Source organism: Hibiscus syriacus, unplaced genomic scaffold, assembly GCF_006381635.1.
Source record: "Hibiscus syriacus cultivar Baekdansim isolate YM2019G1 unplaced genomic scaffold, ASM638163v2 tig00110429_pilon, whole genome shotgun sequence".
NCBI lineage: Eukaryota > Viridiplantae > Streptophyta > Magnoliopsida > Malvales > Malvaceae > Hibiscus > Hibiscus syriacus.
In genome coordinates this window covers 5,861,576-5,884,055 of record NW_024062733.1, presented here as the reverse complement: position 1 = coordinate 5,884,055, position 22,480 = coordinate 5,861,576, and the positions used below count along the sequence as shown (strand labels likewise).

Genomic DNA, 22,480 nt, shown 5'->3' with positions numbered 1-22,480 from the left:
ATTATTTTGGATACAGTGTATCCACCAAAGGTCAATTGCTCTTAGAGTAGAGTATCTACCTCCGGATGGTCTAAACCACCAAGAGATGATTAAGTGAAGAAAAAGATCGTGGTGATCTGACAATGTACTCGCGCTAGCCTTGGCTCTATAAAAAGTAGCCACAGTTTCTCTTTTATTATCTAAATTGTCGTTATCTAAACCAAATGTCCTAGCGATTGAGTCAAAGTCAATATTGATGCATTGGCCTAGGAGATAAGACCGAATACTAACGGTAGCGGTTTGAGACTGTTTTGGACACAAATCGCATTGGAATAGAAAATGCGGACGACTTGGTGATAAACGACAGGTTCAAGCTGAAATAATTTATTTAATTTCCAAGATTTAAGAGTAGAAAGATATTTATATTTCATATCGATCATAGCTTGAAGTGAAGGGATACGTTCTTCCCGAATATTATAAGACTCGAATAGGTTAACAAACCTAGTGTAGAGATTTTCCCGACGACCAGGTTCATTAAAACAAGAATTTAGGATAATCATTTTGGGCTCATTTGGGTTAGGATTTGGATTAGGAGGTGGAATAGGAGGTCGGTTTGGAGGTTGGTTTGACAGACTAGAAGACGACCTAGGGCGTTTAGACATGATTTTAAATCAGAATGGAATAAGGATACCTGCAATTTGAAAACACATGTATGCAACAATATTAATCCCAAAACTCAATATGAGTCCTCAATATTTCAAGGTTCTCTAAAAATAACCTAATGGGCAATTTTGAAAAACTCTTTGAAAATTAAGTTTGAAAAACATTATATAGTTTTTCAAAACAACATAATTAAATCAAAAACAATAATTTAAAATCAAAATATTTTTTTAATTTCGAAATTTTAAATTTTTTTTGAAGAAATTTGTGTTTTTAATGAAATTAGTTGTAGATTCTAGTTCTAAACTACAATCTAACAAATGCACGTTATCTATTTTGAACTAGAACTAACTAAATCTAGTCTTATGTTCAAAAATCAATAAAACAGTGGTTTAGAAAAATTACCTTGAAATTTTTAGATTTGAGTGAGATTTGTTGTTGTTTGCACGATTTTGATGAATGTAGCAGGTTTAGAAGTTGAAAATCGAGTGAAATCTGACTTAAATTTGTTGGTTTTGAGCAAAATGGAGATTAAGTGTGAGACAGTGGCGAACAACAAGTGTTTTTGAGTGAAGAAGGGTTTGGAAAATTTGGGATTTTTGGGATTTAAAGCCAAAACCCGATGGGGGTATCGGTACCCCCGTGAGGGGTATCGATACACATACAAGGAATGTATCTGTACACATTCAAGGTGTATCGATACAAAGCAAGGGAGTATCGATACCTGGGTATCGATACATGTTGCACAAAAATGTCAAAAATCTTTTTTTAAGCACTTATAATGCTAAATTAATCATCTCTAGTGGTATTGGCAACTCATATTTCAAAAATTAACTATGTTTAATCAATCAATTCATCCCTTAAATTTTATTTGAACATATTATTAATTTTCAATAAAGATCATAAACTCCCCCTAACTATTAGCATAGAATGCATTCAAAAATGTTATTTTTATAAGCATCTTTCATTTTCTAATTAAAAGTGCTAAAAATTTTAAATACTAAGTCAAATTAGGTCAGTTAAACCTAATTCTTTCCTAAGTGTCTAAAATCTTTCTTTATCTAAAGGTTTTGTAAAAATATATGTTATTTGATGCAAAGTATATACAAATTCTAGAACTACATCTCCTTTAGTAACATTATCTCTAATGAAATGATGTCTTATTTCAATGTGTTTAGTTCTAGAGTGTTGGAAGGGATTTTTATTGATACAAATAGCACTAGTATTGCCACACTTGATAGTTATGGTTCCAACTTCAATTCCATAATCTAAAAGTCGTTGTTTCATCCATAAAAATTGTGTGCAACAACTACCAGCTGAAATGTATTCCACTTCAGTGGTAGATAATGAAACACTATTTTGTTTCTTTGAAAATCATGAAATCAGCATATTTCTTAGGAATTGACAAGTACCAGAGGTGCTTTTCCTATCTATTTTGCATCCTCCATAATCCGCATCAGAGAAGGCATGCAAGCTAAAGCTAGAGTCTCTAGGATACCAAAGTCCTAAACTAAGAGTGTCCTTAAGGTATCTAAAGATTCTCTTAATGGCTTGTAGATGTGATTCCTTAGGGCATGATTGAAATCTAGCACATAAGAAAATACTAAACATGATGTCCAGTCTACTTGCGGTTAGATAAAGCAAAGAGCCAATCATAGACCTATATAATTTAACATCTACACATTTACCTCCTTCATCTTTGTCAAGCTTTGTAGATGAGCTCATTGGAGTGGCTTGGGGTTTTTCATTTTCCAATCCAAACTTTTTTAGCATATCCTTGACGTATTTTGCTTTATTGATAAAGATGTCATCTTTTCTTTGCTTGATTTAGAGCCCCAAGAAAAATAAAATCTCCCCCATCATACTCATCTCAAATTCACCTTGCATTAGCTCAGAAAATTCTTGGCAAAGAGCATCATTAGTAGAACAAAATATTATATCATTAACATAAAATTGAACTACTAATAAATCTTTACTTTTTCGCTTTAAAAACAATGTAGTGTCAACCTTCCCTTTTGAAAAACCTTTTTCTATTAAAAAATTTGACAATCTTTCATAACAAGCTCTAGGAGCTTGTTTTAAACCATATAAACCTTTTTTCAATTAAAAACATGATTTGGAAATTTTGAATCTTCAAAACCAAGAGGTTGTTCTACATACACTTCTTCTTTTACAAAACCATTAAAAATGCACTTTTAACGTCCTTTTGATACAATTTAAATTCATTAAAACATGCAAATGCTAATAACATTCTAATTGCTTCCATCCTAGCTACGGGAGCATATGTTTCTTCAAAATCTATACATTCTTCTTGAGTATAGCCTTCAGCAACAAGTCTAGCCTTGTTCATCACTATATTACCACATTCATCAAGCTTATTCCTAAATACCCATTTAGTACCTACAGTAGATTTATTACTATGTCTTTCAACTAATGTTCATACTTTACTTCTCAAATTGATTTAACTCTTCTTGCATAGCCATAATCCAATTTTCATCATTTAATGTTTCTTGAATATTCTTAGGCTCTATGCATGAGATAAATGCAACATAATTACATAGGTTCCTAAGAGAAGATCGAGTAGTTACCCCTTTGGATGGATCACCTAAAATTTCACCATCCTTGACATAGTTGTATTCTCTTGGGTAAGAGATTTTCCTTTCTTCAATGGTTAGATTCTTGAAGGCATCTTGAGTTTCCTCATCCCTCACTTCTTCCTTTGATGATGGTTCTCCAACGTCAGGTCCAACGTCATTTGTTTTTACAATACCTACGTCATCATTAACACAAGAACCCTTCCTCGGAAGTGGATTATCATTGAAAACAACGTGGATAGACTCTTGTACCACTAAATTTCTTTTATTAAATACCTGATAAGCTTTAGAATATAAGGAATAACCCAAAAAAATTCCTTCATCACTTTTAACATCAAATTTGCCAAGATTGTCTTTATTGTTGTTCAAAACAAAACATTTACATCCAAAATGATGAAAATAGCTAATGTTAGACTTTTTATTTTTGAAAATTTCATATGGAGTTTTCTTTAAAATAGGCCTAATCATTACTCGGTTTATAACATAACAAACGATATTTGTGGCTTCCGCCCAAAAATATTTTAGCAAATTATTTTCACAAAGCATGGTTCTAGCCATTTCTTCTAAAGTTCAATTTTTCCTCTCAACAACTCCATTTTGTTGAGGGGTTCTAAGTGCTGAAAAATTATGGCTAATTCCATTAGAATTACAAAACTCATTAAATCCAAGATTTTCAAATTTCGTACCATGATCACTCTTAACACTTGAAATGGAGTAACCTTTTTCGTTTTGGATTACTTTTGAAAAAGTGATAAAATGTTCTAATGCTTCATCTTTAGTACTTGAAAATAGAACCCAAGTATATCTTGAGTAGTCATCTACCAAGACAAATGCATATTGTTTTCCACCCAAGGTAGTTGTCCTAATTGGCCCAAAAAGATCTATATAGATCAATTGTAATACTCTACTAGTTGATACATTATTAATGGATTTAAAGGAGGCTCTTTTATGTTTTCATTTAGCACAAGCATCACAGATTTTATCTTTATCAAATTTTAGCTTTGATAATCCTCTTACTAAGTTTCCTTGAATTAGTCTTTGTAAAATACTCATGCTAGTATGTCCTAGTCCCTATGCCATAACCAACTATTATGTTCATCCTTAGCAACTAGGCACAAATTAGTCATATTTATAGAATCTAAATGCACCATGTATATGTTTCCTATTCTATGACCAATGAGCATAATCTGATTAGATGTAGTGTCAATGATTTTGTAACCATTAGTTTCAAACAAGACATTGTATCCTTTATCGCATAATTTACTAATACTCAATAGATTATGCTTTAATCCATTCACATATAATACTTTTTCTATTTGTATGGAAGATGTATTACCTATAGTACCTATACCTTCAATGTAACCTTTTGAGTTGTCACCAAAGGTTACCACTCCTCCATTTTTGTCGTTAAGCTTTATAAACTAGCTTTTTTCTTCGATCATGTGTCTTGAGCATCCACTATCAAGGAACCATGAGTTTGAACTTGAATTCCTTACCTTGTAGCAATGCTCCTTTTCTTACAAATATATATTAATTTTTTATTTTTGGTACCTAAATTCTTTTGGGTCCATATTCATTAGTTCCTAAAATCCTAGTCCCCTTGGGTATCCATTTGTGTAGGATATCCTTATCTTTAATAGTAATGAGTTCTTTAGGAACTCATATACTTTTAATGATTTTATCATTAGAGGTTCTTTAGAGATCTCTATGATTGTAGGTTTTTAAGCTTTTTCTAATATAGTTGGATTTTGAACTTTCTCCTTTTTTCAAAATGTTTTGTTCCAACTTTATCAAAAGAAGCTTTAAGATCATCAATTTCCTTATGATGATCATCGTTGACTCTTGAAAGTAAATTATGCAAATCATAATTTTTCTTTTAAAAATCTTTGATTTTGATTTGCAATTTATTAATTTTACTTTCAAGATCATTGTTGGTTTTGGATATGAGATTATTTTCGTTTTTCAATTTTGAAATATCTTTCTTGTATTTTGAAAATAATTTCTCATAATCCAAAGCCAACCCAATATATTCCTCTAATAACTCATCAAAACAATAATCTTCTAAATCAAATGAGTTAGAGGTTACCTGAGAATCTTCCCCGATGGCCATCAAGCGCAAGTTTACTACTTCTTGTTCCTCTTCATTGGATGATTCGTCATCGCTCCAAGTAGCTACATGTGCTTTTTTTTCTTCTTTGAAAGACCCTTCTTCTTTAAATTTGGGCAATCATATTTCATATGCCCAGGCTTTTTTACATTCATAGCAAATGATTGGGTCCTTCTCCTTTGGTTCATTTTTTAAGCCTTCATTTCTTTTGAATTTTCTTCCTATGTTGGGCTTCATTAATTTTCTGAACCGTTTGGCAAATAATGTCATTTCTTCATCATCGTCATCATCCGAAGAATCACTCTCATCTTTTGTGGATTTGAGAGCAACTCTAACACTTTTCTTTTTCTTCGTCTCCTTCTTTGTCTCATCATTATTCTTGAGGTCTGCCTCATCTTGGATCATCATTTTATGTGTGAGGAGAGAACCAATGAGCTCATCAAGAGTTAAAGACTTTAGGTCCTTAGCTTCGATAATCGTCGTCTTGTTCGATTGCCAAGCTTTAAGAAGAGAATAAATTATCTTCCTCACAAGCTTCTCATTGGGGATTACTTCTCCAAACGCTTTAAGGCAATTGATAATCACGGAGAATCTATCCGTCATAGTTTTGATTTCTTCATTCGGTTTCATCCTGAAATTTTCATAGCTATGAGTAAGAAGACTAATTTTGGATTCTTTAACCTCGTCGGTGCCTACATGAGTGACTTGTAGTTTATCACATATCTCCTTGGCGGTTGTGAAAGATGAAACTCTCCCGTATTCATCTGGTCCAAATGCACAAAAAAGAATATGGATAGCCTTTGACTTGAGCTAGAACATTCTCGTCTCTTCTTCACTCCACATATTTGGATATGTGGTTCATCACGAGTTTCCATGCTCCCATGTCACTAGCTTGAATGAAGTACCTCATCGTATTCCTCCAATAAGCATAGTTAGCTCCAATGAAGAAAAGAGGCTTGTTGACAGGCTGAGAAAAATAACGAAGTCGAAGTTTGATGTGGAGGTCATTGATGATTTGAATATCGATATAACTCTTCCTGAATCGACTCAAAAGGTGGTAAAACCTTCAAATGAGTGTATCTATGATACCAATTGTTGAGTTAATCAATCGACGAAATAGCCAAGAGGGGGGTGAATTCGCAATAAAAAATTTGGTATATCATTGGATCACTTTTGAACGTTGGGGATCATTGGTGAAGTCAATATAGTCGTTGTTGTATGTTTTCCATTTAAATATTATGTTGGGAGCGTAGGGGTATCAGTACACCATCAAAGGGTATCGATACACCCAGTGTAAAATTCAAATATTTTGACCGTTATTTGACCAAGTGTATCGGTACCTCCCAGGGGTATTAGTACACTAATTGCATTTGATGTTTCTCTGATCCAATTTTAACTGAAGTATATCGGTACATTCGGCTATGTATCGGTACCCTTATTTTATTCAAAATTGGGGTGTATCGGTACCCTTATTTTAGTCTTAAGTAAGAATTAAAATTGGCATTTGAAAACTTAGAGTAAATATTCGAATAATTTAATTGAATATATAATTTTGAATCGAATATAAAATCTTAAAATTCAATAGTACTTTATTTGTTATATCGAAACATCAAAATGTTTTCAACATAACCCATAAATAACATAAAAGACTGAAATGCATTAAAACATAAACATGAAGGTCGAATAATAATTAAACCAAAAGTAAAATAGTGACTAAAATAATAGATTTGCAAATATCATTCTCAAAGTCAAACATTAACAAAAATAATATAACACATAATAACATGACTAAAATAGAAATACAGAAACATAAATACTCAAAACGAAATAAAATAAACTTTCATTTAATGGCTGAAAAAGTAAAGTTACAAAGGCATAAGGACATATATGACTATTATACCCTTAACCAGAAAACACGGAGAAGCCCATATTGAAACGGTGTCTTATATATATATATAAAACAAACCAAGGCCAAAATAGGCCAACCCCTTCATTTCTTTCAGTTTCATCTAAGCCAGAAGAGAGATAGAGAGAACCAGACTCTCTCGTTTCTCTTTTCACTCCTTCACCATGAGGATATTTTAAGAGCCACAGCCGCCGCAGTCTGCGGCGATGCCATAAGAAAAATGGCCCAAGACTACCCTATTTAAAACCCTAGATGCCAGAACAAAGAAGGTTTTACCATCGGCGATGGGCTATTCCAACTCCGGCGAAGTTGTCAAAGACCAGATTCACAGGGTATGTTTCGATTCTTCTCCTTTTTCTTTCTATTTGTTTCTCTATATTTTCCTTTTTCTTTCTATTTTTCGAATCTCTCTCTATTTTTCCTGGAAAAAACCCGTTATCTCTCTTTTTTTTCCTCGTTCGAATCCCCTTGGGTTTCCTCTATTTTCTCTTTTTTTTTAAATCCCCCTGAATGCCCCATGTCTCTCTATTGCTTGTATGATTTAATGGATGCTTTTGTCCCCGTTATTGGAATGATGATGTCTAGAAAAAATAGGGGGATGGGTCTTTGATTTTTGCATGATTAAATCTCGAAAAAAATCAGGATTTAGGTATAGGATTTTGATTTTGTAAATACTTGATGATTGATTTTTTTCACTATTTTGGTTTCTGTTTTGCACTGTTCGGCCACTGTTGATGACAGCGATGATGATATACGACTGAGGAGGCTCCGGTGAAGCTTACGCGCGTTTGAAATTTGAAAATCGGGCGCTTGAATGACACGCATCGGTGAGACGATCCACCTTCATTTGACAGCGGCTGGATGACTTAAGGTTGTAAACCCTAATTAATCTGGGTCGGGTTGACTGTTGGGCCAGAACAAGTCGGATCGGGTCTAGATCGGGTCTAATCCCAGTTTGGTTGAAGAGTGGACCTCGGTTATAGTTGGGCTTGAGTTTACTGGGGCTGGTTGCTTGTAATGGGCCTGTAAAAATTATAATGTAATTGTTAAAATAATAATAATAATAATAATAATAATAATAATAATATACTAATAATATTTTTGTAGACCCGAACAAAAACGAGTATCTACAACTTATACATTAATAATTTAACATATAATTAAGATTTTTTTGTATTTATCTTTATAGCTCCTTCCGTGATTTGTTTATGTTTTGTTGGTTGCTTGTACTACTTTCCAGCTGTTTTCAAGTTTTTTTATGTCTATTTAGTTTATGTAGAAATATCGTTGGAAACCAAAGCTATTCTTGCACGTTTTCATGTTCACTATTTTTACCCCTTTCAATGAAAGTCTCAACAATTATTCCATAAAAAATTATAAATTAGTTTAAGATTTAAAAAAAAAGGGTAAACTACATAAATGACTTCCTAACTATAGCCCAGGTCACGAAATGACCACAATTTTTAAAATTGTTACAAATATACCACTGAACTATTTAAACGGATTCAAACTGGCCACGCTACGTTAACATTTAACGGAGGTATTTACGTGGAAGATAAAAAATTGGTATAATTAGGATACGAGTCCTTGTAAAGTTACGTATTTGAAGTGCTGGCACCCTGCTTTGTTTTCTTCTATTTTGGTCACTACTTTTATATGATTTGTTTCCTTGGATTTTCATTTAATACAATTTGATCATGATTTTATTTTTTTAATTTTTCTAATGCCTTAATTTGAGCATTAACTTTAAAATCTTTAATTCTAATCAAGTATTAAATTTTTAGATTAAATCCCATAGATTTTAGAATTAATCAATTTCAACACCAAGATTAACTTTAATTCTTAATTTTTAATTAGGTCCTAATTTCAATTTAATATAACAAAATGTTGTTTAATTGGGTACCCGCATACCCGATACTTGGTTTATTATATATTTTTATTTTTATTTTATATTAAATTTTTTATTTTTTATTCTCAAATTATTTCACTTTAACATTTTAAATTCCTAATTTCTTAAATTTTGCCACCATAACATTCTAAATTATTTTTTTAAATATTTAATTTAACTTTGGAACATTTGAAATTTAATTCTAACTTTTTTAATTTTTAATATTTTTTCAATTATTTAATTTGATTTTTTAAACTTTATGTGTGAATTATATATTATAGACCTTTAAATTTTAGATTTTTCTATATATATATATATTTTTTAAAAATAATATAATTCTAAAAAAATAAAAAAAAATTATAAACCAAGTACCCGTGACTCGAATATATGGGTACCTGAGTTTTACGGGTACCCGGATGTAATGCGTCGGGACACAGGTCGAAATTTTGATACACACAAATTTTGTGTACCCATATTTCGGATACATGAAAACACAAGTACCTGATTTTGAACACCTATAGTGGTAAGACTTTGAAGGAGTAAAGAGAGTTACTAAACTGTAAAACGTACAAAAAATAAAGACCTAGATGTGAGAAAATATGTCTTTTGTCAAGCAAATAAAATATGAATTCAAACATACTTTCACAAATCATCTTCTTCCTCTCCTATAAGCAGTTTGATATATATGAGTTCGCAGCTTATGTTGGAAGTGTTAGTGGTGAAGTCAAAAAATATTTATTAATTATGAAATTATTTTGATGTCAAGGAGATATAATTGACATAATATAGTTAATAAATAATATGATATAATTAATTTTTCATATTATTAAGTTAATTGAGAATATGACAACACTTAAATCATTAAAATAAAAAATTTAATAGTTTATTTATAATTATATAAGATTTTAATATTTTTCAACTAAATTTACTATTTTCATATTTATTTTTTAATGATTATATATATGAAATCATTAAAAAATAATTTAAAATTCAAATTATAATACATATTATATTATAATTAATGATACAAAAATATATTATATATTACAGTTAATATTCAAATTATATTCATAAGATTGTGACATGTGTCATAATTTGATTGGAGAAATAAGTTTATTAAATTAAAATGAAATTAAGACCTAATTAAAATTAATAGTTAAATTTAATCTTGGTGATCAAATTGATTAATTCTAAAATCTAGAGGATTTAATCTACAAATTTAATACATGACTAGAATAAAAGATTTTAAAGTTAATCCTCAAATTAAGGCATTAGACAAATTAAAAATAAAATCATGATCAAATTGGATTAAATGAAAATCCAAGGAAACACATCATATACAAGTTGTGGTCAAAATGGAAGAAAACAAAGCAGGATGCCAATGACGCGAATACAAAACTTTATAAGGACCCATGCCCTAATTATACTAATTTTTTTAACTGCCACTTAAAAATCTAAGTTAAATGTTAACATCATATGACAATTTTTAACCCATTTAAATAGTTCAGTGGTATATTTGTGACAATTTTAAAAATGATGATCATTTCGTAATATGACCCATAGTTATGTGGTCATTTATGTAGTTTACCCAAAAAGAATATGTATACTACGAAAATGGAATAAGGAGAATCCGTTCACCAGCACTTGCGGGGCTTGGACTAAAAACCTTTGCCCAAGCCTGATGCTAAACAGGTCTGATTTCAGGCGAGTTGATAACCCGGCCCATGAGTACGTATATGATATATCTGGCGCTTTTTCTCAGGCTTTCAATTTCGAATCCAGGGGAGAAAATGGGGGTAAAGAATTTGTGGGATGTTTTGGAATCATGCAAGAAAACGTTGCCTCTTCTCCATCTCCAGAACAAAAGGATATGCATAGATCTGTCTTGTTGGATGGTTCAGCTTCAAAATGTTAACAAGTCTCACTGTCCCATGAAGAACAAGCTTTATCTCATGGGTCTCTTTCACCGCATCAGGGCTCTCATTGCCTTGAATTGCAGCCTTATTTTTGTCACCGGTGAGTTCCCTTTGCACTTCACTCGTTAGTTTTAGTATGGTAGGATATGGGTTTCTTTTCAAACTTGGAGACAACATTGAATTGTGTATACTTGGATTGAAAAGCATAGTTTTAGGAGAACCTTCGCAATGCTTGGGGATTGAACTCTTTCAAGTTTGATTTGATTGTGTTGTGTATTTTAGGAGAAAATTATATCTTCAGGAATTTAGAAGAACAAAAATGTGCGTGGTGTTTTCATTCTTTAGTTGGAGTTGTATGGTAATAGTTTGATACTTTGTTTCCGCATACGGTAGATGGTTCAATTCCTGCCATCAAATTAGCTACATACAGGCGGCGGTTAAACTCAGGAAATGAGGTGGAGAATCAGGTATGCTAAATTTCAATGTATTTGATATTTATCCTCAGAACTCTCCTGTTGCTACAGTTTCTTGAGAAGATTTTCATTCATGCATTTGAGTTGTTGTCAAGGCAGGCTACTCAGGATGGGGCAAATTCTCAGAAGTTATCTTCTCTTAGAAGGAATATGGGATCTGAATTCTCATGCATGATCAAAGAAGCAAAATACCTTGGATCAGCACTTGGAATTCCCTGCTTAGATGGGTAATTTCCAATATTTTTTTATTGTTTGATATATTTGATAATGAACTGAACACTGATTCTTCATTGTCTCTTGTTTTATTTATTTGAAATTCAGTATCGAAGAAGCTGAAGCACAGTGCGCATTATTAAACTTAGAATCCTTATGTGTAAGTAGCTCTTCCATTTTGCCACCTTAGTGAGTACGATTGGAATACTATAATAATCAAAGTTCGCTTAAAATACTTTACTATTATCAGGATGGGTGTTTCTCTTCTGATTCAGATATATTCCTTTTCGGCGCCAGGACAGTGTACAGAGACATTTGCCTTGGTGAGTATTTGGTTATTGTTTCTCTTTTCAGTTGTTTTATAGAAATATCAATCTTGCTAACCCTTTTTATAATTTGAATTAGGCGAAGGAGGCCATGTTGTTTGTTATGAAATGGATGATATAGAGCAGAAAATTGGATTTGGAAGGAACTCTTTGGTAATTTACATCTTTTCTTCAAGCATCTAATATTTAATTGCACTAAGATTGGAAACTCATGATACTGGGACTTTCAGATTTCTTTGGCCCTTCTTCTTGGCAGTGATTACTCTCAGGGTGTTCATGGTCTTGGTCTGGTATGTTCAGTATCACAATGCTTCTAATATATTTGTGGGTTGTTTTACTTTTTCTGAAAAATGCTATTAAAAATGAGATCCACATTCTTTGCTCATCCAGGAGGCAGCATGCCAGATTGTTAAATCGATTGGGGATAATCATATTCTTCAAAAAATTGTGTCAGAAGGACTTTCTTTTACAAGGAAGAAAAAGAATCCAAAGAGACAGGGCCAAGTCGAATGCAACAACATGACAACCACATTTTCTAGCAAAGTGAACATGAATGGTGAATGAAGTAACCTACTACCTTTATATTTTAGGATATTACTGGCTTGTGCATTTGGTTCTATTTAGATACTGTTTTCCAAAGTTTATCAAGTTAAGGTTCCCTAAACAAGTGGCCAAGCTAAAAAGTAATAACCTATTGTAAAGAGTACTGGAATCAGAAAAATGTTTATCATATTGTGAGATGACTTCTGTGAAGAGCATTAGGCAACTACTATATATGTCCTTGTATTTGGAGAGGTCTTAATATAAGTAGCCTGATATTGAGATAATTTTTTAGAAGGATGTTGGTCGAGTGTTATTAAACTTTATCTTGACATGAAAAGGTTAAATCTTGCTCAAATTGACACATTTAACTCTTTGAATTATCAATAGGTGAGATTCAGATTCCGCAAAAAGATAATAACTATTTGCAAGTGGTGGAAGCATATATGAACCCCAAGTGCCACTCAGCTGACTCTGATGTAGTCCATAGGTAAATTTTTGTATACCAGTCTAATTATATGATCAAATACCAACACAAGGCACTTGACAAAAAGAACAGTTTAACTTTTTCTTTCCTTTTTTTTTCTTTTTTTTTCTTTTCTTTTTTTACCTACAAAGTCTTTTAACTGCTTTGTTCTTGTAGATCTCTAGTGCAACGTCAATTCCAGCGTGAGCGACTCCAGCAGATATGCACTCGGTTCTTTGAGTGGCTTCCTGAAAAAACAGGTAGTATGCATTTTTGAAGTATGCAACATTTGCTATATGTTCATCAATACGATCATGCAATTAGTATGCATTTTGAACATATGAACTCATATTGTATCAATGGCTCAGATGAATACCTTCTTCCTAAGATTGCTGAAAGAGATTTACGTCGATTTGCCCATTTGCGATCAACTTCATCTCGGTTTGATGTTAATATTCCACTGAAGGAGGTATTATTTCCATCTTTAATATTTATACAAGTTCATTCTTGAACTGTTGTCAGCCAAAATTCTTGTTGACGTGCTGGTTTTGATAGACTTGCTACTTTTGAAGGACCTATATTGGTCATTCATTTGGTATAGTCATTCTGAAAGTGTTCTTATTGGGAAATTTGTTTAGAGTTGCTAATAACATCAGCAGATTGTCACACACTAATGTACTTGTAGGAGTTAACCATCTTTTTGAATTTTGATTAGAACCACAATCGGCAAAATTGACTACCTTTAAATGATTTAAGATCCTGGTTAAGAAAATAGATTGGACTCATATAAAATACTTACCATAAAATGTTCGAATGTGATTGCCTGAAAGCCTCCAGCTTTTAATGTGATAACCAGAATATTGTAAAGTAGTATTTAACTTTCTGTTGTAATTCCTGTGATGTTGTTGGTGCTTGCTTATCTTTAAATGATAGCATTCCATTAAAAGGTCTCCCATTACAGGTGCCTGTAAAGTGTCCTGTATCAGCAATTATCAAGCGCCGAAAAGTTAATGGAAAAGAATGCTTTGAGGTGATGTGGGAAGAGTCCTATGGAGTTAAAAGCTCTGTAGTTTCTGCAGATCTTGTAGAGAGGTATGTTGCCGGTATCATAATTGCTTACTGGTATATATTGACATCCGTACATATAAGCTCGATCACCATGAATAGTAGAGTGAACTGTGAGATACTGTCTCAGTTTGATCTTTGGACGCCAATATCACAACAAAAAATGTGCTTTTATATTCAATATAATCTCAAACCCTTTAATAGCTTTCTCCCTCAACTCTGAAAGATTTGGCAGATTTTTTTCATATCCATCCTCTTGGTTCTTCTGAGTTATTAATGTATTCTCTGAATAAAGGATTAATTTCCTGTTTTCCACAGTGCTTGTCCTGAAGAGGTCAAAGAGTTTGATGAGAGAAGAGCTCTAGGGAAGAAAAACCAACGAAAATCAAGACCGAAGAAATCAGGAAAAGAATGTTCTGTGGCTGAAATAGACCTGAAACTCCAAGATCTGTTGCTTGACATTGAGTTAGGGAGCAAATCCAGTCCCATGGCTTCAAGAGAAATTATATCAGACAAAATGACCACAGCGACTGAGATTAATTTCATAAACCGAGATCCCCCTGTTATTTCAGATTCAAAAGGCAATTCTGATTCCAGAGCTGCGATCTTATGTTGGGAAACTGGTGCGACTGTTCCAAAGCATGAAGTTATTGATCTGTTGAGCCCTGGGAAACTCCAAGATCTGTTGCTTGACATTGAGTTGGGGAACAAATCCAGTCCCATGGCTTCAAGAGAAATAATATCTGACAAAGTGACCAAAGGATCTGATATTAATTTCATAAACCGAGACCTCCCTGTTATTTTGGATTCAGAAGGCAATGCTGATTCCATAGCTGCGATCTTATGTCGGGAAACCGGTTCGATTGTTTCAAAGCATGAAGTTATTGATATTTTGAGCCCCTCTCCACTAATTCACTCCAGGAATGTCTCTAGATGTGCACAAATGAATGATCAGCACATTAGTATAATTGATTTGAGTGACTCGGAAACTGAGAAATCACCCGAGCATGCAAGGAAAGCAAGAGAGTTTAGAGTATTTCTTGCCAGCATTCGAGATGACTTTTCATTGAATAAGCCATGAAACACTTTTGCAGATAGTCAACTATTATGCATGCTTTATTGTTGTAATATGTCAAAGATGTTGATTAACCTGTCTTTATTGTGAGTTAGTCTTTTATATGTTCATCATGTTTGTTATTCATAAATGAACCATCCAAATGCTCCCAAGTCCCACCCTCTTTATTTAAACTATTCCTTTTTCTTAAAGGGGTTAACTAGTGTTACACTTGGATATCATAATTTGTTCTTCAATTTAGCTAATTTTCCTTGAAACTTCATTGCTAGGTGTTTCGTGGTTATGAGTGAAAACATTTAACTCCAACACCTAATTTTTATAAAATTATTCATTAATGACCACAATTTTACATGTCTATCAATGCACCTCATTTCTTGCTAGTTACTCAATTGTTTCTTGATTAATACTCTAATTTGAATATTTCAATATTGGTGTCAGTTTTAAATAATATCATTGTGATATATGAAAACTGCCATATAAAATTATGGGTAAAATATATTAATGGTCATTGAACTTTTCTAAAGCTTTCATTTAGGTCCCCTAACTTTAAAAACTTGCAATATGGTCCCCAACATTTAGTCTGTTTTCAATATGGTCCCCAACAGTCATCAGGGATCATATTGCAAACGGACTAAATGTTGGGGGACCATATTGCAAACGGACTAAATGTTGAGGGACTGTATTACAAGTTTTAAAAGTTGAGAGACCTAAATGAAATCTTTAGAAAAGTTTAGTGACCATTACTATACTTTACCCTTTATTTTATGTAGAAATATAAATAAAGTATGTCATACAATAGAGAAACATTCACTAATTTTTTTTTATCTATTAATATTGTAAATCCTTGAATCAAAGTATCAGTGTCAAACAAAATAATTTAAGTAGAAAAAAACAATTTAAGTGGAAAAATACATATCATAACTTCTGAATTCTCTCCTTACATTATCATTTTCTTTCTAAATTCAGAAAGAAAAAGAAAGAGAAAACATTTCCACGTATAACTAGCTCAAAAGTGCAGGAGCATGTGTTTTAATGTCACATTATGTCTTGCAATTTAGCTTAAGCTACCCAATCATCGAGTAAAATTTACATACTAAAATATATATATAGGCCTATATTACAAATAAGTATATAAAGTATATTTTTTTATCTAAGTATTTAAAATATTTTTTTGGTCAAAATAAGTACCTTAAGTATTTAATTTTTTTTCATCTAAGTTATAAAAAACATTAATTAAAGATCTTTACGAATTAGATGAAAAAAATTAAATACTTTAGGTACCTATTTTGATAATAAAAGATAAGTTAAAATATTTATTTTGATCAAGAAATATTTTAAGTACTCAAATGAAAAAGATGATATACTTTATTTGCTTATTTTTTATGTAAGTCATATACTATGACATAGCACCCAAAGGAACTACTAAGATGACAGGAGGAGCTACACACACTTGAAGAAACCTTGGTAAGCGAAACTTTGTATACGAATAGGCCTTATTTTTTAGAGTGGAAGGCCAAAATATTGGTGTTCTATTTTGGGATTCTGAACACTATACTATGCTATCAATCTGTTAAGAGTGCCAAAACCTCATTTTCATTGATACCTGATGCCAAAGCAAGCTGAAGAGGAGTTTTACCTTCTCCATCTACAGCATGTGGGTCTGCTCCCCTGCAATTTTAGGACCACTCAGTTTCATTCATAGCACCGAGGAGGATAACAAGTAGGGTTGTTAAAAAAACCATAATTTTAATCGGTATAACCTATATATTTAATAGGTTAATTAATTGAACCGTTAATGTTAAACGGTTTCGATTATCTTAACTGCTAAAAATGATGGTTAACAATTAAGGTTACAGTTATGAATTTTGATAAACGATTAATCATTAATAAATTAAATTTATAATTATATTGAGAGATATAAATAATGATACTGGTGTAAGTATGTGTTAAATGTTACAATTTTTTGGAGATGTATGTAAGTATGTGTTTAGTGATACACTTTTTGTAGTACGAATTATGAAACTTTAAAACATTCATGTTGTGTTATTTTTGATAGGGTTGTTCACTTTTTGATAGACACCTCGGACTTGACACTTGGAGGATTGACACATTTCGTATAGTATATTTTGTTGTAATATTTTCATTTTCAGACTTGCCTTTATTTTAGGTGACATGTGCCTATATTTTGAAATACTTGTTTTATTACGTATTTTATTTTTTTATTAATGTTCGATAAATTTAATATTTGTCATTTGGTATTTTGCATATATTTACGAAATTATATTTTTAATACTGTTTTTGGTTATTATATGATTTTAAAATATTTTAAAAATATTTTAATTTTTTTTATTGTAATCCGTTAGAGTTAATCATATCGTACAGGTTGAGTCTAGGGTTTACATTGATAATGACATCCATTTTTCTCATTATATATATATATATATATATATATATATATATATATTTAACATTGACATAATTTTTCTCATTTTTATATATATATAAATTTATGTATAATTGCTTATATATTTTGCATATCATCGTGGAATCAAAGAAAATGGTGGACCGTGCATTAGAGCCAAATTTAAATTAGGGTAAAATATAGTAATAGTCACTGAATTTTTCTAAACTTTCATTTAAGTCACATAACTTTTAAAACTTGCAATATAATACCCCAATATTTAATCCGTTTATAATATGATCCCCAAACAATTACATCGAAGACCATATTACAAACAGACTAAATATTGAAAGACCATATTGCAAACAGACTAAATGTTAAGGGACTGCATTGCAAGTTTTAAAAGTTGGGAACTTAAATGAAAGCTTTAGTGACCATTACTATACTTTACCCTAAAATTATTAATAGGAACGGAGCACAATGAATCAATGAATACTGTTCATCACAACCATAATGCTTGATCTTTTGTGCGTGTTATCCCTTAGTGTACATCATCATCATCAATCATAACTATGTGACCTCTTGAGCACCATGTGCTCAGATTCATCTTTTTCGAGAAGATTTTCGATCAACTCATTCCAGCTTTCCTTATTCTTGCTTTTCCCTGATGGCCGGACAGATGATTCGGCATCCCCGCTAGATTTATGGGAGTTCTCCCCATCCTCTCCCTCATCGAAAGTTCCATATTGTGAAGGTGAAAAAGCGTAAGGCACTGACAGTGTTACAGCCCTTTGGAGAGCGGCTTTGTGCTCTTCACTGTGTTCTCTAGCTAAAGTCTCCTGCCGTTCCATCCTCTGTTTTGCTGGGATCTCCATGATCCGATCTTCCTCCAGCATTATCTGAAGCAAAATCGAGATAAGTTTGAGATTTCGTTTCAGTGCTCTTGCATTTGAAACCAACAAGCGGAGAGAGATTCACATAAGGTGTATTACAAGGATTAAAAACTGAACCAAAGGTCGAGCCGGTTCTGGTTCAACCAGCATAAAAAATTATAAACACCAGCTAAAAATGTATATAAAACATTTGTCAACATCGGCTATTACACCCCGCCCCCCGGCCCCCACACAAAAAAAAAAACTTACATCCATAGCTCGTCGTGCTTCTCTCTCTATCCATATTATAGCATGATCCGAGGTGGCATTACAAGAAAGAACAATGTGCTCAAACCTCCCATCGACCGGCACTGCTGTCCTGACAACAGGGGGGAATCTTCCTAACCTAAAACGGTGATGTATAAACAGTTGATCAAGAGGTCAAACTTCCATATGCATTGTGGTGAATCTTTTTATTATGAAATCCTGCTGTCTTATTTATTTTTAGTTTAAGGACATCTTAGATAGAAACATACGGCTCGGGGTCTTTTTGTATTTCTCTATGCTATATAATGACCAAAACAATTGGTGCAACGGAATTTAGAAACCTATCCCAACGTACGAGCCGGTACTAGAATCTGACCTCGCTAGGTGATCTCAAAGTAATAAAAAATCGAACTCAGTAAGCAATATGCAAATATAGAGGAGAGACTGATTCTTATGCCTTGTTAAGTCTTTATACCTGAAAGGCTTTCGCTCAACAATATGATAGAGGCGGCCAGGTGCATACAGCCTCCTTGGATCTCTAAGCATCGTCTCCTCTGGTATACAAGTATCCCTCATGCATCTCAAACAAAGCAGGCAGGGCAAACTGTATAAATGGGAAACCAATAAGTTGTCAATAGATTGTAAATAACACCGAAAGAAAGAGTGGTTAGATTCGCAACAATAGAGGATCTATAACTCTCTTTTCTTCCTTTGGAAGAGGAGGCTGTGCGACTAGCTTTGAAAAGGATATTAGAATATGCCCCAGGAGCCTATCAGCTGTAAACATTACTGTAATTGAAATGGGTGATAAAGTCCAACCATACCAGAAGAGAGACTTGAAAATGTCTTCCAAAGGCGTGGCTGTTCGTGGCAAGAAGTCATCCTAATTCACCCGTAACCATAGTTAAATAAGAAAGAAAAAAATAATAATAATATAATAACTGATATATTGAAGATTTAAATAAATAAAAAGTTAGAAATCAATCACCATGATTCACAAGTATAATGCTACAAAGTACAAACAATTACCGTTCTTTGGGACTTCTACAGATGGCAATAACAACATGATGTTTTTATGTGACCAACTGATAGTATCATTCCTACCACATAAAGTCTGAAACAAACAATAAATTGAAAGAAACGAACAAAGAAAAGAAAAGAGAACAGCTTGCCTGAAGAACCACGGAATTGATGACATCTGCATATCTGACAGCTAAGTTCAGTGACATGCACCGTGCAGGTGCAATTGCGTAACACCTAATTCTCCTCCTATCAATGTTTCCAAGTTTGTCATGGTGTCGAACGACCACCAATGCCAACATGGATGCTACACCCGAACCAAGAGAATGTCCAGCAAATGTCAAAGTGTAATTCGGATGCTTCTCCACCAATTCCTTCAAAATATCACACTCTGCATCCAAAACCCATCCTGCAGCTTTCAAGAGTCCATTATGAACATAGCCTCCATCAAATTTCTTTTTCCCCAGTTTATTATCCAAAAGCAATTGGTAGTCACTCTCCTTTGCCAAATTAAGACCTCTAATGGCAAGAACTATATCGGCATGATCATGATCGAGATATAATATATATGGAGGGGCACGCCCTTGAGTGTCTTCATAAGTTCTTCTTAGAATCAACCAATCTGGGTTGATCCCATAGCCTCCAGGGGGTTCCCAAAGTGGGTGTCGAATATCCTCTTCATAGACTGCTAGAATATAGCTGCACAGTCGTGGCACGGGCTCAAATTCTTCAACAGTCGCAAGGCCCCATGTTTCACTGTCATGGCCAGCGCTGTGAAGACACCTTTTCCATGCCCAGCGTGCACATGCCAGACAGTAAACACATTCGAGGAGTGGGACGCCACATATGATTGACATGGATGCCTGGTTTTCTAATTATGGCAATGTAGATCATAAAATATGGGATTTCACATGTAAATGACTAAGAATCTAGGGAAATAGTCTACTGATGTAAGAAATACGAGACAGGGTTCAGAATATGCAACTTTCTTAATGCTTTGAGAGGTCGGTGAGATACGAAATCCAAATCTATTCAACAGTGACTGTAGAACTTGGAATTCAAAATCTGCAATTTGAAGAAAAGGAAATATAACTTGTGGAGGTTTGATTATATAATTTTCAACTACAAAGTATTCCAATTCAGCAAATTGATTGACAGACAATATACAAAACCTCAACAGGTAAGTGCAAAATAATTATTAGAAGTACGAAACCTTGAACCGGAAAGTAGAATATAATGAACACGACTAGACTAGGATGCACTATTAAACGAACATGCTAAAAGAAATATACGAATTGATTCCAAAACTCAATAATTAAGATTATTGCTGTTAACAGAAAAAATTTAAGGATCAATGAGAAACATGCTTCCACACCATGTGAAGGGTCAAAGACAAACACTCACCAGAGACATACAATGATGGCTAAGGAACAAATTGCAACTCCAATCGACTCATAAATCGATAGCTGTACCAAAAAACCAATCCGGGTATTTCTCCCATTAGGGTTTCAATGTCATAAGTGATGACCGATGAGTGATCAAGAATTTTACAACTGAAATTGTCAAAGAAAGAACACTCTTTACAGCCACAAGAGAAAATAAGAAAGACCCAAGGTAGTAGATTTCAGTCTGACCAAGAAAAAGCATAGAGAGAAACAATGGGATCCCAATAGTCTTAAAAATTAGATTTTGATCATATGGAAAATTGATAAGGAAATGATCAAAGGCATGGGGTGTTAATGAATTGATGAAGGGATGTTGTGAGAGTGGATTAATGATGAGAGCATAAAATGAGCATTTAAATTGACAACATGAAATTTTGGAGAGCCGCCTGTAAGTCAAAGACTAATGGGTAGATGGGTGTAGATGAAGGAAGGAATTGTTAGATTTGGATGCGAGCGAAGTGAAAGTGAAGGAGAGGGCAGGCGCATCATTTGTCTGTATCGTACATGGCAGCTGATTCAACTGTAAATAAGTTGAGATTTGCAGGGCTTATTGGTCTTTTCAGTGAAATAAATTCATGTTGGGTAAACTACTGAATTGGTTACTTTCATTTCATGTTTATACACTTTTACTCATCAAATTTAAAAAATTAAATTTTGATCATTTATATTATTGATTTATTAAATTTTGATCACTTATATTATCAATTTCTACATTTTAATCATTAAATTTTTAATTTATGTTAATTTGATGACGTGACACATTAATCAAAAGGGATTAATTTTTAACTTTTACCCCCTAAACTTTAGATTGAATACTAATTAGACCTTAAACTTTAAATGAAATATTATTTTGACCCCTAAAATTTAAATATCAAATTAATCATTGAATTTGACCAAAATCTCTCAGCGAAACACCACTCTCCACCGTCATTGTCAATTACCATCGGTCGGCATTAGCCATTGTCACCAAGGATTGTTAGATTCCAAAATATATAATTTCCTCATTTTCTTCTATTTTAAGTAGGAACCTAGAGTCAGTTGATTCACATTGACCGTCATTATAGATTATTTTAAATTTTAAGTTCATTCAATTTAATAAATGCAAATATTTTGATTTTTCTTCTTCTTTCATTTCTTGTATTTCTAAAATAAAATAATTACAAGATAAATTATAGCAGTAAGGGGTAAGTATTAATCGAGTCAAATCAAGTTAACAAAATTTGAGTAATTTAACAAGTCATATTTTATGATTCAAAGTAGATTTAAT

General features: G+C 32.8%; 2 protein-coding genes and 1 long non-coding RNA gene across 3 annotated transcripts; 2 read left to right on the top strand and 1 right to left on the bottom strand.

Moving 5' to 3' along the window:
- Positions 1 to 730: 730 nt before the first annotated feature.
- Positions 731 to 19,903, top strand: LOC120125123. The gene is made up of 3 exons (XR_005516332.1): positions 731 to 741; positions 10,864 to 10,866; positions 19,765 to 19,903. It is a non-coding gene; the product is annotated as an uncharacterized LOC120125123 (long non-coding RNA).
- Positions 10,915 to 15,328, top strand: LOC120125121 (single-strand DNA endonuclease 1). Its single transcript, XM_039143613.1, has 14 exons — positions 10,915 to 11,150; positions 11,444 to 11,517; positions 11,623 to 11,750; positions 11,845 to 11,896; positions 11,987 to 12,059; positions 12,142 to 12,215; positions 12,293 to 12,352; positions 12,453 to 12,618; positions 12,993 to 13,092; positions 13,246 to 13,328; positions 13,437 to 13,537; positions 14,030 to 14,160; positions 14,452 to 14,790; positions 15,025 to 15,328. Exons 1-14 carry the CDS (start codon positions 10,925 to 10,927, stop codon positions 15,212 to 15,214), a joined length of 1,797 nt encoding a protein of 598 aa, XP_038999544.1. The 5' UTR covers positions 10,915 to 10,924; the 3' UTR covers positions 15,215 to 15,328.
- On the bottom strand, positions 18,091 to 21,604 carry LOC120125122. The gene is made up of 6 exons (XM_039143614.1): positions 21,173 to 21,604; positions 19,921 to 20,833; positions 19,573 to 19,631; positions 19,224 to 19,352; positions 18,752 to 18,887; positions 18,091 to 18,508 (listed from the first exon to the last, which is right to left on the bottom strand). The coding sequence occupies exons 2-6, from the start codon at positions 20,623 to 20,625 to the stop codon at positions 18,170 to 18,172; spliced, it is 1,368 nt and encodes a 455-aa protein (XP_038999545.1). The 5' UTR covers positions 20,626 to 20,833; positions 21,173 to 21,604; the 3' UTR covers positions 18,091 to 18,169.
- Between the last annotated feature and the right edge of the window lie 876 nt (positions 21,605 to 22,480).

Excerpts from the sequence above, each read along its gene's own strand:
- LOC120125121 (XM_039143613.1), top strand. The coding sequence starts at position 10,925 with ATGGGGGTAAAGAATTTGTGGGATGTTTTGGAATCATGCAAGAAAACG. Across the intron at positions 12,060-12,141 it reads GTACAGAGACATTTGCCTTG|GCGAAGGAGGCCATGTTGTT; the intron begins GTGAGTATTTGG and ends AATTTGAATTAG. Across the intron at positions 12,619-12,992 it reads TAGCAAAGTGAACATGAATG|GTGAGATTCAGATTCCGCAA; the intron begins GTGAATGAAGTA and ends AATTATCAATAG.
- LOC120125122 (XM_039143614.1), bottom strand. The coding sequence starts at position 20,625 with ATGTCAATCATATGTGGCGTCCCACTCCTCGAATGTGTTTACTGTCTG. Across the intron at positions 19,353-19,572 it reads ATTTTCAAGTCTCTCTTCTG|TTTGCCCTGCCTGCTTTGTT; the intron begins GTATGGTTGGAC and ends CCATTTATACAG. Across the intron at positions 18,888-19,223 it reads GTTGAGCGAAAGCCTTTCAG|GTTAGGAAGATTCCCCCCTG; the intron begins GTATAAAGACTT and ends TCACCGTTTTAG.